The sequence below is a fragment of the Rhinichthys klamathensis genome, unplaced genomic scaffold (assembly GCF_029890125.1).
Source record: "Rhinichthys klamathensis goyatoka isolate OS25496 unplaced genomic scaffold, OSU_Roscu_1.1 h1tg000046l_1, whole genome shotgun sequence".
NCBI classification, from domain to species: domain Eukaryota; kingdom Metazoa; phylum Chordata; class Actinopteri; order Cypriniformes; family Leuciscidae; genus Rhinichthys; species Rhinichthys klamathensis.
In genome coordinates, this window is record NW_026606593.1 from 3578643 (window position 1) to 3593177 (window position 14535).

A 14535-nucleotide genomic window follows, 5' to 3' on the forward strand; every position below is an offset into this window, starting at 1 on the left:
GCTATTGTGCTTCAAGGATATTTAGTCATTTTTACAGTAAACAAGACTGGAAAAAAATATTTTAGGACATATTTTTTGCAGTGTGTGAGGGTTGCCATGATCCAATCAGGGCTGTAAAGTGTCTCTAATCGGCTCTATAGGATGGTTTGAATCAATCCTGGACAACTGTTGGAAGAGTGAGGCAAGCTGTAATTGGTTGGATTACATGACCACGATCCTTCCAAACCTTTCTATGCAACTCTATACAATGAAATGTGTCACCACACAAATGCCTGCCCACTTACAGAAATGACCCACTACATTATTGGAGTTCCTCCATCACCTGATCGGTTCTCTTCCTTTTGCACTGATTGTGAAGGGTTAAAGGTCTCCTCTCATGCTAAATGGTGATTCTCAACCGCTTGTAGAGGCGTGTAGGAGGGATTCAATGATGGTGACAGAGAGAAAAAGGATAAAAAGAGAGAATCTTATGCTGTCAGCCCCTCATCCATCAGGGAGGTATTGACACTGATGCACTGGCTGAAGAGACATGAAAGAGAGAGAGAGAGAGAGAGAGAGAGAGAGAGAGAGAGAGTCCAATCCCAACAAGAGCTGCTTGAGCTCTGTTATCATCCTATCAATCTGCACAGTGTTTGGATCAGCAACCGGGGCAATGCCAACCACACACTCAACACAAAAACACACATTTGAAAAAGTTGAAAAAGAATTTCTTCCACATGAGATCCACCATGCAAACACACGCACACAGACACACAAACAGGAATCTCTCTGGGTTTGAGACAAACATACTGTTGAAACTCTGTAGAGAGTAAAGGTGCAGGATTGATGATTAGAGATGAGACGCAGAGCTGCAGTTTAAATCTTCAAGCGGCTAATCACAGGATTAACAACCAAAGAGAGAGAGAGAGAGGAGAGCGCTGCTTTAAATGCAAATCCCTTTCTTATAAAAATCAGTTCCATTTAATAGGATTTCTGGGGAGGGATGTGCATTTCTGCAGCGGGAGAGGAGTAGAGGAAACTTCACCACGGCCAAAAAGAACGGTTGAACCACAAAAAGAAGAGAAGAATTTTTGTTGCATCACTACACTTAAATAAATTGGTGAGGAAACAAATTTAACTCAGAAATTGCTGATAAATTTCATAGATAATCACAAAGAAACAGACAGTAACGCATTTAATTAAACATGGAATTCTAAATTAGAAAATAAATAAAACGCACTCCAATAATCTTAGGTTTTTTTTACTACTTTGAAAAATCTTCTTTCTAAAATGTTTGACCTTATCTGCCAGGCCGTGAGTTTCATGCGCATCTCAATCTCACATTTAACAACCACAGAAATACCACTTAAAGGGACAGTTCACCCAAAAATGAAAATCCTGTCATCATTTACTCGCTCTCAAGTTGTTCCAAACCTGTATGAGTTTCTTTCTTCTGTTGAACACAAAAGAAGATTTTTTTTAAAGAATGGAATTCAATGTTCTTCAAAATATCTTCTTTTGTGTTCAACAATGCATACAGGGTTGGAACAACTTGAGAGCAAGAATAAATGATGACAACATTTTCATTTTTGGGTGAACTATCCCTTTAACATGCATGTTGAGAAGGGCACATGACAACTATTCTTACAAATACGAGTATTCTTATGAATACTGTGCACAGTAAGCAAGTTTCTTGTATGCATTTAATACATAGTTGACCTTCTACTTGTAAAACTGAAGCTAAATCACATGATTGGACTGCCAAAATTGGATTAAAAAAGGAAATCAACTGTTGCTTGTAGTGTGGCCATGTGATAAGAGTGTACCTACTGCATGAGAAGTTCATTGTATACCACTTCACATGCCGTTTTAAAAAAAACAGAAGACAGTAGACACTGTAGACACGGTATACAATGTACAGTAGTCTTCCATTCCAAACATAGCAAATCCATGAGACTGAGTACATGTGCGTATAACAGAGAGACACACACAGATGAGATGTGTGAGACAGTGAGAGATATGTGCATAAGTGACAGAAGGTGAAATGGATAAGCTCTTTTTTGCTCCAGGGTAACAGAAGACGGAAGACAGATGAGTTCCTGAGCTCTGACCTCACATGAAAGCCATTGTTACCTCTCTCTCTTTTTAGCTGATATTTCCTCACAAAGGGAATTAGAGATCAGTGCAGTGATCCTCACAGATCTGGCATTAGTTTAATCTCACGCAGGGGTTTGAGTTACTACAGAATCAAATCCAATCTCCCCCCTGCTGCTTCTGTTACTGACTTCACCATATTAGTCTTTACAACTGCCAAAGCAACCCCTCCCCAACCTCAGCCAATTATTGAGTACAGTTAGTGAGTTGGACATTCATTTGAGCAAAATTCTGGTGTGAAACCAGGGCCAAAATTACAAATGACTTGCCAAATGAGAATAAAACGACATTAAAAAGAAAAGAAAGAACAATTCAGTTTTCTTTATGACATAAACAACAAACTAATCAAATCACAGATGCCCTATCTGTAAAGGCCTACAATCGGTCACAGCATAAGTTGCTTTAAAACATGCTCGTCTTCAAACTACTTTTAAGAAGTTTTTAACTTTTTTCATCATTTTACAAGAACAGTTCATTGCAACAACAAAAAACACACATCTACGACAGTAAAGAGAATTTTCGAGAGAAGCTCAATGTGAGATATAAACAAATCACCAATAAAGCAAGTGAAGAGATGAAATTATAGTTGCTTTTTAAAGGTAACAGACAAGAAGTTTTTCCTTGGAAGCCAACTGTTTCCAGTGGAAGCTTTTTTCTGCCACTAAATCTAAAAAAAGTGATTGCGCCTTTTTATCTCGCAATTTTGATGCTTTTTCTCAGAATTGAATGATATAAACTCACATTTGTGAGGAAAAAAGTCAGAATTGTGAGATAAAAAGTCGCAATTATATTTCAAATTGCATTATTCTGGAAACAATCTTTCGATCACACAATTCTAAGTAGAGACACCAAGACAAATATTCGAATAACTAAAGAGGTTTCATTTTACCGCGAAAAAGGCCTGACGCAGGCGCTATACGACACAAAAAGGAAAGGGAAAAGTTCTCTTTGTTAGGCCCTATAGCTAATATAGCTAGCCTAGATTTAATTAGGCCTAAGTATTGCAAAATATTGCTTCGTGTACTGTACATTAAAGTTCTTAACTCAAATAGCATACAGAGATCTCTTCTGCAGATCCAGACAGCGTCTCCGTTCCGGATTGAACGCGTTGCTCACTTGAGAGCGCAAGCTTCTGACACTCATCTGCTAATTACCGCGAAAGAAATGCGTCAATAACTCAATAATTAGACAGCGTTGCTGTTGGAGTAGCATCACCTGTGCGTGTCTGTCACACAGGCCGGTTAATTGATTTCGGCAAGCGGGGAGCAGGTGTGTGCACAGCGCCATGTAATTCGGAACTAATCCGAATCGTCCATCCGCCATCGATTTAGCAGCCTGTGGCAAACTGATAGACTTCCAACAGGTATGCGTGCAGTCACCTTTACCACATCTCCTCAAACCCAACTTTCTTTCTTTTTTTTTTCTTTTTTTTTTTCATTGCAGGCTGAAACCTCCATGAACAACCATTCATCATTCTATTGATCAGAATGACTACTTATTGAGGTTACTGGATGGAATGTCCCCTGACAATTACAGGACTCAAATTTCTATCGACCCAAGACGTCCATATATCGCCCATCCTCTTTGTAATTTAACATTTGCGTGTTACTTGAGCTGCTCTTATTGTGCCTCCTGTTTGATCCACCCAATGGCAATTTTCAAAGGACAGAAGAAGACAAAGGAATGGCTTAAGAATGAAATCAATGTTATTAAGTGCATAGTCTATAGTGATTACAGGAGCTAGTAATTATATTGATTATTAAAGAGCACTTTAAACGGGAAGATGTGAATGCAGGGGTGTAGCGACCATTATAAGTGCACTTCTACGTTGTCTTCACTTTATATTCGCTCTTTCTAGGAGATAATTAATATACTTTTCAAGCGACACCCCAAACCAACCCGTTTGGAGAAGTCCCTTTGTATAAAAAAAACGGATTAATTTAAGGAGAAATAAAACAATAACAAAACCAATCTATTCAATTGTTCCTTGCATCAATAAAGCTAAACAAACACGCCAACCACAACAAACATGAGCCTTTAATAACTCCTCAATCTCACAGTGACTCTCCTAATAAAGTAATGAACCAGCCCATGTGTAATAAATTCAGTGTTTAGTAGGCCTATGCATAACCCAGAGCACTGCAAACTAGCCGTCGAATACACTCATGAATGCTTTCTCAGTACTGACATCATGTCTAAATCCCAGATAGCACACATACATCTCCTTTTAATGAGCGCTTCATCTGGAAAATATGTTGTATACTAAAATCTGATAAACATATTTTAAAAAGCAGTTTTACACATTTTAAATAATAAACATCTTCCAAATGTCTGTATAACATCTGACAGGAAACATCTTATAGACGTATTGCAGATGTGCAAACACTCTAAAAAAAATACATCTACGCACATTTTAGACATCTTTGCTAGGCTATGTGTGCTACCAGAGATGGCTAGACAAAACAGTGTATGCATAGTGAATTAAATAAAATTGCTCTTGTTTTCTTGGGCTATATTCATTGGTTAACATCCAATGTTATAACACTTTTAAATAAAACAATTCATCTTTAAGGAGGCAACAGGTAGTTGCGTTTAATAAAATGATTGAGTTACCTTCCTCCGCCACTGATTTGAGCAGGAACTCCAGCAGGATAATCCAGAGCACGGACACATTCCTGGAGAAGAAGAGCTCCATCGTGGAATATCGAGTGTTTTACTGGGAAATGTTTACAAAGATGGGCAAACAGTGTGAAGGTTCAAGAATCGTCAGCTGGGTCTTGTACCCATCAGGAATGAACAATCGCACGGTGGGATTCTTCACAGTACAGAGAAAAGCCACCAAGTCACGAGAGGGGGGGAAAAACTTTTAACTTCAGAATATCATAAGGAGAAAACGAAATCAACTGCAGTGAAGTTTGTTCTAGAAATACAAATTCAGCTGATCAACATTTAAAGCGATAGGTTAAAAAAAATTAGTTTAAAAATCACTTATAACTTTATATGCTAATCAAATGGCAAAATAATGTCCATGTCTTCAAATACCACAAAATCTCCCAAACGACCTCTTTACACGCAAACATGTGCCAGTTTTGTCAAAAACATACGGAGTAACAACATGCCGTTCGCTCGGCTGTGCGGAACCCCTTTGTGAGGGGTGTCGGTCGACTTGTCCTAATTTTCCCCTCTGGATTTGTTAAAATCCGCCTATTAAAACAGATCCGATAGGCCACTTCGTTCACGAGCAGTGAGAAATTAAATGTTCGTATTCGGCTAGGGTTTAAATCACATCGACGTCCTCATCCAACCAACGAATTCTGATCCACCAATCCACCACGACCTTTATAGCCTATCTTTAAAAACATAAAAATCCTGTGAAATAAAAACGATGGTTGAATGCAATCATGTGCCAACTCAACGAGCGAACATCGTGCTGCTTATCCGAAGGCGAATGCATGAAAATCGCGGAGTAGTTCGTCAAAATAATCGCGAAACCCGCGGCGAGCGCGTTCTCAGATGAGAAAAAAAATCTCGGCAAATCCAAGAAGTTGGTACGAGGTGTTCAGTCCTCAGCCGCTCGCAGCAGATGTGAGGTGGTCAATGCGACTGGAGGAACAGTCTCCTCCTCTCAGAGCACCTCCTCCACAAGCACCCCTCCACTATAGGACAATTCACCATCCCGGTCAACAAAAATATATTTGGGACGAAAAATAGCCTATATACGTTTACGATAATATTTTGTCCGTCTTCTCTGGTCAGTTAGTTAGGTCGTTGTATTTAGACAAATCTTTAAATGGACTTTTCTCTTTTGACAAAATGAATAGTGTTTTTAAGAAAAAGTCCAATATTGAAATCGATTGCTATCTTTACTGATCTAATAACAGCTTTTTGGACATGTTGACCATTGTAGCCTATTCTTTGAAGTAGTCTACACAGGGTCCCCCTGCATGGAAAATGTATAAATATCAGGGAAATAAAAAAAAAGTCCATTATCTAAAGCTGGAAAAGTCATGGAAATTATGGAATATATCAATACAAAAATCATTATCTGGGTTCATGATTAGTGGAAACAATATGGAAAAGTCCAGTCTATTCGAAGTAGCTACCTTTGGAGTAAATAGCAATGTACTGCAAATAATCATTCATATCAGACTATCACTATCTGATATCATCACTGTATGAAAACACTATACTGAACTTTTAGTAAAGTAGGGCTTGACATTAACAGCCAAATGCGGTGTGTTTTAACAGTGGCGTGTAACACAGTCACTCCTACAAGCCACTTTGGCGGGTTGAATTATATAAATATATATATATATATATATATATATATATATATATATATATATTCCATTTATGATTTAGTCTTTTAAAAAGGCATCTAAAATAATAAACTAAGTGCAATGTTGTCAAAAATACAGATTTTTCGATACAACTCTTCCAATAATCATTTTAACATAGGCCTGATAACAGCTGCTCTTTCTCTTATCTCTCCGACAGCGAGTTACACACAAACCCGCCTCTCCTCACTCACTCGTTTCATTCAATCTGGATGAATATTGTTGGTGTTACAGGGCTTGAATTTGATTGCACGTTTTTCACATAATTTTACTCATTCCCGCAGATTTTGTGCTCACACCCAAAGTGCGGCACATAAAGCCGCCTCTCAGTTCTAAATTGAGTTATTTTTCTCTGCTTATTGCGCTTACACAGTCAAATACACAAAATAATGTAAAAATACCAGTCTTGGCGAGTATTCGCGTAAACACAGTCAGTTAAGTTTTAAGTGAGCGTGAACAGAATGAAAACGCATGTGTAACAGTATAATGGATCCGTGCATGAGGTCTTAAAGTGACAGCAGCCTAATATACCTGCTGCCAAATTATGAGATAATGTTAAAAATATCTATATGGCAGTTTTTCCCCATGGTATTGATGTCAAAATTGTGGCCAGTGAAATGCTGAGTGGCAGGTCTCTTTAGAAAACTACAAGCCACAGTGGCTGGTGAGCAAAAAAAGTTAATGCTAAACCCTGTAACTCTTATCAGCACTGAGATCAGCTCTTCTGTCGAGCACAGCAACCACTGACTTTAGAGCATAACATCTTCAAATAAACTGTCACAACCTTTTTTCTTTACAAAGTAAGATGAAACCACACATAGGGAGCTTCCCCCCCTCCCTTTAATTGCGATGCTAATGTATCTCTGGAGCCCTCTTCATCACACCTATGTGGATTGGCGTGTTATTTGGCTGAAGGATTGCACATTGACTCGGGTTCTTGTCATGTTAATTCAAGCGCTTGTCTTCTCGCTGTAAATCATTAGCTTCTGCAGGAAGGGCATAAAGGAAAAGTGTGAGACTTAAAAAGCTTGGAGAGAGAAAGTGTGAGGGCCGTTGAGAGAAGAGCTTCTGGAAAAGGAAGCGGAATCATGCCGGGACTTGTTTTATTTTATGTTTGACAAGTTTTAAATGCAGATGAGGACGATACTATCAAGTGTGAGAAATTTGAGGCTACCTAATGTAATAGGTATGAGGTTCTTCTTTTGAGGCAATGAAATTCTTATGTGATCATACAAGACAGAAATCCCCGTTAGAGTACATTAGAAAGATTGTGCAGGGAATTGTTTTATTGGAACATGACAGGGTTGAATACCATGTACTATGGTCTGATATGTATCCCTAGAATGAAGAAGTTTGTATGAAAAATGTTCTTACAGGCGTCTTTGGCTGACATAGTAAAGTGTCTCACTATTGGAAAAAGCTAAGTGTTCTGAGCGTTCTTGTCCTCCTTCAAAAACAATTTATAATTTTGGTGAGTATATGGGTCAAAACCAGTATATATATGAATCCAGGCCCATTCCCAGATACACACATAAGAGATGCATTTACTTTCACAAAACTTAGTCAACATCAAAACAAAATATATACAATAAATCCTAATATTTACTTTTCCAATTCATTGGTGTATGCTATTCCATTGTCTTCATAATCTTTAATGTAACTTATTCTGACTTTCCATTTCGGCTGACCTCATCATGACAGCATGCAGCATATCCAAACTGGTTTTAACCATTCCCATCGATTCACTTTATCTGGTGTGACCACCACATAAAACTAGCGTAGTTACGCAAAAATTACGGGGGAGGACGACTGAAATCATCGTGACTGAGACATTTCCAAAATTTGAGGTTTACAAGAGCTCTGCCCTTAAAGTCAACATGGAATCAAAACGAATCCTGTTTCATTTTTGTATTTTATTTTATTGTGCATGATTCATAAGTACAAAGGCAGATGGGATACAATTCAGCCATTTTGCAAAAACGTAAAATAGTTACATAAGATTGTGTTGGGAATAAGCCTCTGAATTGTCTTCTCATGTCTTGCCTCAAACCATTGCATATGTCACACCAACAAGCAGCTTTGTTTCCCAATGACTTTAATATGAATGCAAACAGAGCACCGATCATAAAGATGAAAGTATCAGTCTGTGGTCTGCTCTCGAGTGAATTCTCAATGGAAGTTTCTCGGTCTCTCTGGAGTGTGTGGTGGACTCCAGTAAGTGTGAAAAGCCCCATAGTGACAAACGTGTGTGAGGAGAAACCCAGTGTGAAGTCTTGGGAGTCTCAAGGAAAGAGGTGCGAGAGGAAAGCGTGAATGGACCAGTTCAACTAGTGTGTGTGTGTGTGTGTGTGAGGCAAGAGACAACACGGAGAGAAACCTGCATTGTTATCGTTTTCAATACAGATTCCAGGACCAGGAGTGACATATTCTACATGAGGACTTGGTTTAATAAATGTATGGTATTTCACACGCATATAATCGCACCCCACAGACTCTCAACTACAGTTTAAGTGAAATGACGAGTTATTCCTGTTAGCACTGCTCACACCCTTTAATTCAGCTTGCGGATACTGTTTCCTCTATAGGATGAGGCTGTTTCATCTCATATGACGGCTCTGCCTTATACTAACAGCGGATGTTAGTCTCATTCACATCTCACATAAAGTCTGGTCCACATTGCAGTTTTTTCTAATCAAGAACGGCCCACGCTGACAGGAAAACAAGTCTTTTTAACCGACAACCAGTTTGTTGATTTTGTGGAATTCTTGTTTAGAGGAAGGGAGATATGAAATCGGATATGATTATGGAATATACAGCCACAGATACGTATATTGTCTATACTTGCTACTAAAATTTCTTCCATATGTTTAATGGCACAAGCTTTTGCAAACTGTACCTTCAACACAACTTGTTTCACTGATAACATTGTGAAACAATAGTCAAGAGTCTAAATTGCCAGCCAATCATATCAGTGCTTGCTACTTTCAGAGCAATTGCCATCAGATCTGATGAAACTGCCCTCACTCTGACTTCAGGAAACTGAGCACAGATTTTGACAGAATGTTTTTGATTGATATGATAAACATCATATCATTAATTTTAGTATATGCAAATGGTTTGATGACATTTTGTTTCTAAATGGCAGAACTGCATTTTTAACCCCTTAGCTGTCACCCCCCTTTTTGAGAATGGGGGTTAAAATGCACTATTCAAACTTAAATGGTTGTAATTCAAGAATGCTTTGGATATAGACCTAAGTTTAGTCTTGTTTTAAAGGAAACACTCAGGAGATTATTGCTGAAAATCTTCAAAAAATGAAAGTGTGAAGAAGTTATGGAAGTTTAAATTTACAGTAAATCAAATATACTGTACTATATATTTTTTATTTTATATAAAATATATATTTTACAAAATATTTTTTACTATAAAATCACTATAAAATCAAAGCCATATATCTAACCAAGTTATGTTCCAAATTTGAAGTTGATATCACAAAAATGGAAGTTCCCATGAGATTTTGTTTAGGCGTAGTACCAGAAATAGCCACCGGGTGACATACATTCCATTGAATTATACATTCTGCCTTAACAAATGAATACATTTCTGTCCAAATATCAATTCTGTCACAAAATTTGGAACCTTGAGACTCAGACCTTTCTGACAATATGTGTTTTGTCAAGATTAGAAAAGGTTTTGATCATAAATTATGAAATGTAACGATGCCCAAAAGGGGAGGAGCCTGATAAAATATTTTAGAGAACCGTTTCTATGGTAACGCAAAGTTCAATTATAAAACGGGTTTCACAGGATAAATTCTGAGTTTGTAAGCTTTCAAATGATACCTAATTTATGATAACTACTAAAATATGTGATATAATAAAAAAAGGCGATAATAAGAGATAATATTATATTTTAGAGGATAATATACATATTATACTTTTTAGAGGATAATATTATATTATAATTTTTTATTCAAATATTATGAACTTTTAGCATGAAAACCAAAGTTTCAATTATTAAAGGTGTGTGCGTCAACTTTTTGTGACAAAGGTCAGAACTCCTGTTATGATGCAGATTTTTTTGAAGTGCACTCTTGTCAAAAAATCATCGGTTACTCTTCCTACATAACTTGTAGCAAAAAACAGCAGTCAAATATCTATATAGCAGTCTTAGACCTTTCCAACGATATATAGTTTGTCATAATTAGATTAGGATTTAATAGTAGTAATATAGCGAAGTAAAGTTAGATAACCCGTATACAAGGTGACTCAAAAGTGAACATTGTCATGATTTTCACTCACCGGCCACTTTGGGTACACCTGTTCAACTGCTCAATAACACAAATATCTAATGAGCAAATCACATGCAGCAACTCGTTGTATTTAGAGATGATCAAGACGATCTGCTGAAGTTCAAACTGAGCATCAGAATGAGGAAGAAAGTGGTTTAAGTGACTTTGGGTGTGACAGGGTTTGTTAGTGCCAGACGGTCTGAGTATTTCATCTGATCTACTGGGATTTTCACACACAACCATCTCTACGGTTTACAGAGAATGATCAGAAAAAGAGAAAATATCCAGAGAGCTTCAGTTCTGAATGCCGTGTTGATGTCAGAGGTCAGAGGAGAATGACCAGACGCATTCAGCTGAACCGAGGTCTGCAGAAGAGCATCTCTGAACACACACCGATCTCTGAACGCTCAACACGTCAAACCTTGAACCAGAAGAGCTCCAGCAGCAGAAGAAACACACCGGTGTCACTCCTGTCAGAACAGCAAACTGAGGCTACAATTCACACGGACGCACCAAAACTGGACAATAGAAGACTGGAGAAACATCGACTGCTCTGATGAGTCTCGATTTCTGGAACATTCAGATGCTCGGGTCAGGATTCGGTGTAAACAACATGAAAGCGTGGATCAGCCTTGTGTCAGCGGCTCAGGCTGCTGGTGTGTGTAACAGTGTGTTATATATTTTCTTGACACACTTTGGAGCCCTGAGTATCACCTGAGCCTTAAACACCACAGCCGACCTGAAGTGTGCTACTGACCATGTCCAGTCCTTTATACAATAAATCATATTAGATTTAGAGCAGGATAACACACAGTCACAAATCATCTCAAACTGGTTTCTTGAACATTATAAGCTCACTAAACTCAAACGGCCTCCAGTCACCAGATCTCAATCCAACAGAGCAGTTTTGGAACGAGAGATTCACATCATGTCTGAAAATCTGCAGAACTGTGTGATTCTATCGTCAATATGGAGCAAAATCTCAGAGGAATGTTTCCAGAACATTGTTGAATCTCTGCCATGAAGAATTAAGGCTCTGAAGGCAAAATGAGGTGTAAAACAGTACTATACAGTAACTTTAGCTGAATTCAGAATACCACTGTCGAGCAGAATGGAAACATGCTCTTCTGAATTCAGCGTTTGCCTGTTTTTGCCTCAAAGAAGTGTAAATGTTGTATATTTTGCAGAATGTCTGCAGTCACTCTTTTACACGGAGTGAAAGTGAAAATGACTCACGGTGAATTTACATAATACATAAAAGCATATGACTTCTGCTCTGATTTTTAAAGTCATAGGATAGTTTGCCCACATTTACTGTTCTCCCAAAATTGGAGAATCTCCAAAAATGTCAAATCTCATGTGCATTTGCATAAATTTAAATATGCATGTCAAGATTGTGACGGCAGTGACATCAGATGTGGGATACTGAGGAACAGACCATGACATCAGCACTTTCCCTTGATTACTGCAATGGGATTTCCTCAATAATTAGTGAACTCTAGCCATAGAGAACACTACAAATGTACTTACAACATTTGATGATTTTATTTTGTGAACAAAAACAAAAATTTGCAGTCAAGGCATTGCGATTCAATGTGAAAACATATTTATATTATAATATACATATAACAAATTTTAATGTTTTTAATCAGATTTTAGATGCAATTAAGGCGCATTAATCTGTGTGATTATTTATTTATTTTAAATGGATGGATTGCACACACTAAAGGTGTTGATGTTCACCTGTGGCTGAGGGAGTCTTTACACCAGTATAAGTCCTCAGGAATGTTATGTAAATGTTTCTGTCTTGTTTGAGTATGCAGTTTTACTGCCACGTATACTTTTCCTTAGTGGCCTTTAAACATCTGCATACACAGGCGTGAAACATACACACGGATTACACCCAACCAGACCCGGTTAATCAGGGACGTTAGAATGGAGACGACACATGAAAATGCTCTGTTGCCATGGTGACTAGCCAGCATGGAGAGGTGTAGTGAGGGGGATTTTCTGTGTGTGTGTTTCTGTGGGACAAACACACTTACATACATACATACACATTCTCAAAACCCGTGTTTCAACCTGATCTGGTGACAGGTATCAGTATCACCTGTTTGATGGCATACCGGAAAAAAAAGTCTGTGTGTGTTTCTCTCTCCCTGCAGGATTACCCAGAACACACTGCTGCGCTACACTGACCCCATTCTGACTATAACACCTCAAGAGCAGAAAGAACAACCTGGAACCTGAGAAATGTTAAGGTCAACTGGTCCTCAAACTGAGAAAGAGAGAACAGGATTGGATATTTTAACATGGGAAAAAATGCATATTTCACCCCTAAGAACTTTTTTTTACATCTTTAAAGAATGAAATAGCCAACTCAAGAACAATATAAAATGGTTCTTGAACAGTAAGAAACCATAGAACCTCTTTTTTTTTTTTACAAGCCTAATTGTGACACCATCTAGACTAGAGAAAGGGCAATGGAGCAGCTCCTTCCCACACACACACACACACGTTTACCACCGTTCACCCCCTGTTGTTCACACTGCATGACCTATTTCCTGTTTCAAACAATGGGCAGATGACCCAATCAGAAGGCACTGGAAACTGTGTTTGTGAGAATGTGTGTGTGGGAAGTTTCCCTCAAACTCAATGACCATTAGGAATTACGTGGTGATACCACTCACTTTTCCCATACCATAATGCCAAGACTGCCATAAATAATAATAATAATATGAATAAAAAATCATCTATTTTAATGATTTAAATCATATTTTCAAAATGTATAGCCTATATTCAGATTCCTTATGATCCACATTAATCTGTGAAAACATTTAAATCCATTCAGTTAAGAAGTATGAACATGGTTCGATAATGGTTCAATAATTGGTATTGATGATAAATATATAAACCTGGTGGTGGTTATTGTGTATTTGTTTCATTTTTTTGTATATGACTGACAAACATGCATCATTTTAGGTTTATTAATTTATGTAAAAACTGTGTAGGCCTACTCCAAATGTATGGAAATTTAAATGCAATTCAAATCCATAGGCCTTAAGTAGTTTGTATTCTTCTTTAACTCTTTCTCTGCCAGCGTTGTTTAAAAGAAGTTGCTAGCCCCCATGAACATGGCAAATATATTTAAAGTTTTTTTTTTTATTAACACTTGAATGTGGGCAAGTTTCATAAAAAAAGCCCAATTTTTTTTTTCAACGTGCACAAGCAATGCTTGTTTCTGCTTCTTCTTCGCCTGTTTCAGAAGATGCGTAAGAGCGCCCCCTAGCATAAAACAGTGAAAACATTTTTGTGGTTGGAAACACCGTTGGAAACATGATCTTATCAGAGCAGATGGACAGGCTAGGCTACTACAGTTTCTTTATTTTTACCCCGGTGAGTTTTGCAATTTTGAATTACCCATGGTCAATTTTTCTCATTCGTTGTAACAACTTGCATTCAACTTCACGGTTCACGCTTCCCACACCCAGAGCTACTTTTCTCTGTGAGCGGACATGACGCGACACGCACGGGCGAATGACGTTTTAGAGCAATTTCCCGCGCAATCTGTCCCGACGGCATTAAAATATAACTCAACATTATACGGTTTTTATATAAAAAAAAGTTGATTAATATTATTTTAATAATATAATTGAACAAAATACATTTTGAATTATAATGAAATGTAAAAAAGAATAACTAGAAATAGTAAAAGTCAATTATTACCCTCTTTTGTTTATTTATTTATTTGAGCAACTGCACAATTTGCTTCAC

General features: G+C 37.7%; 1 protein-coding gene across 2 annotated transcripts in view; it reads right to left on the bottom strand.

Annotated features, from left to right (window-relative positions):
• The window catches only part of ephb4a (eph receptor B4a), a 56476-nt gene extending 51162 nt beyond the window's left edge, over positions 1-5314 (bottom strand). For both annotated transcript variants that reach the window (XM_056247410.1, XM_056247409.1), the window contains exon 1: positions 4747-5314. In XM_056247410.1, the coding sequence (XP_056103385.1) occupies positions 4747-4828 (82 nt within the window). In that variant the 5' untranslated portion in view covers positions 4829-5314. The remainder of the gene's footprint in view (positions 1-4746) is intronic.
• Between the last annotated feature and the right edge of the window lie 9221 nt (positions 5315-14535).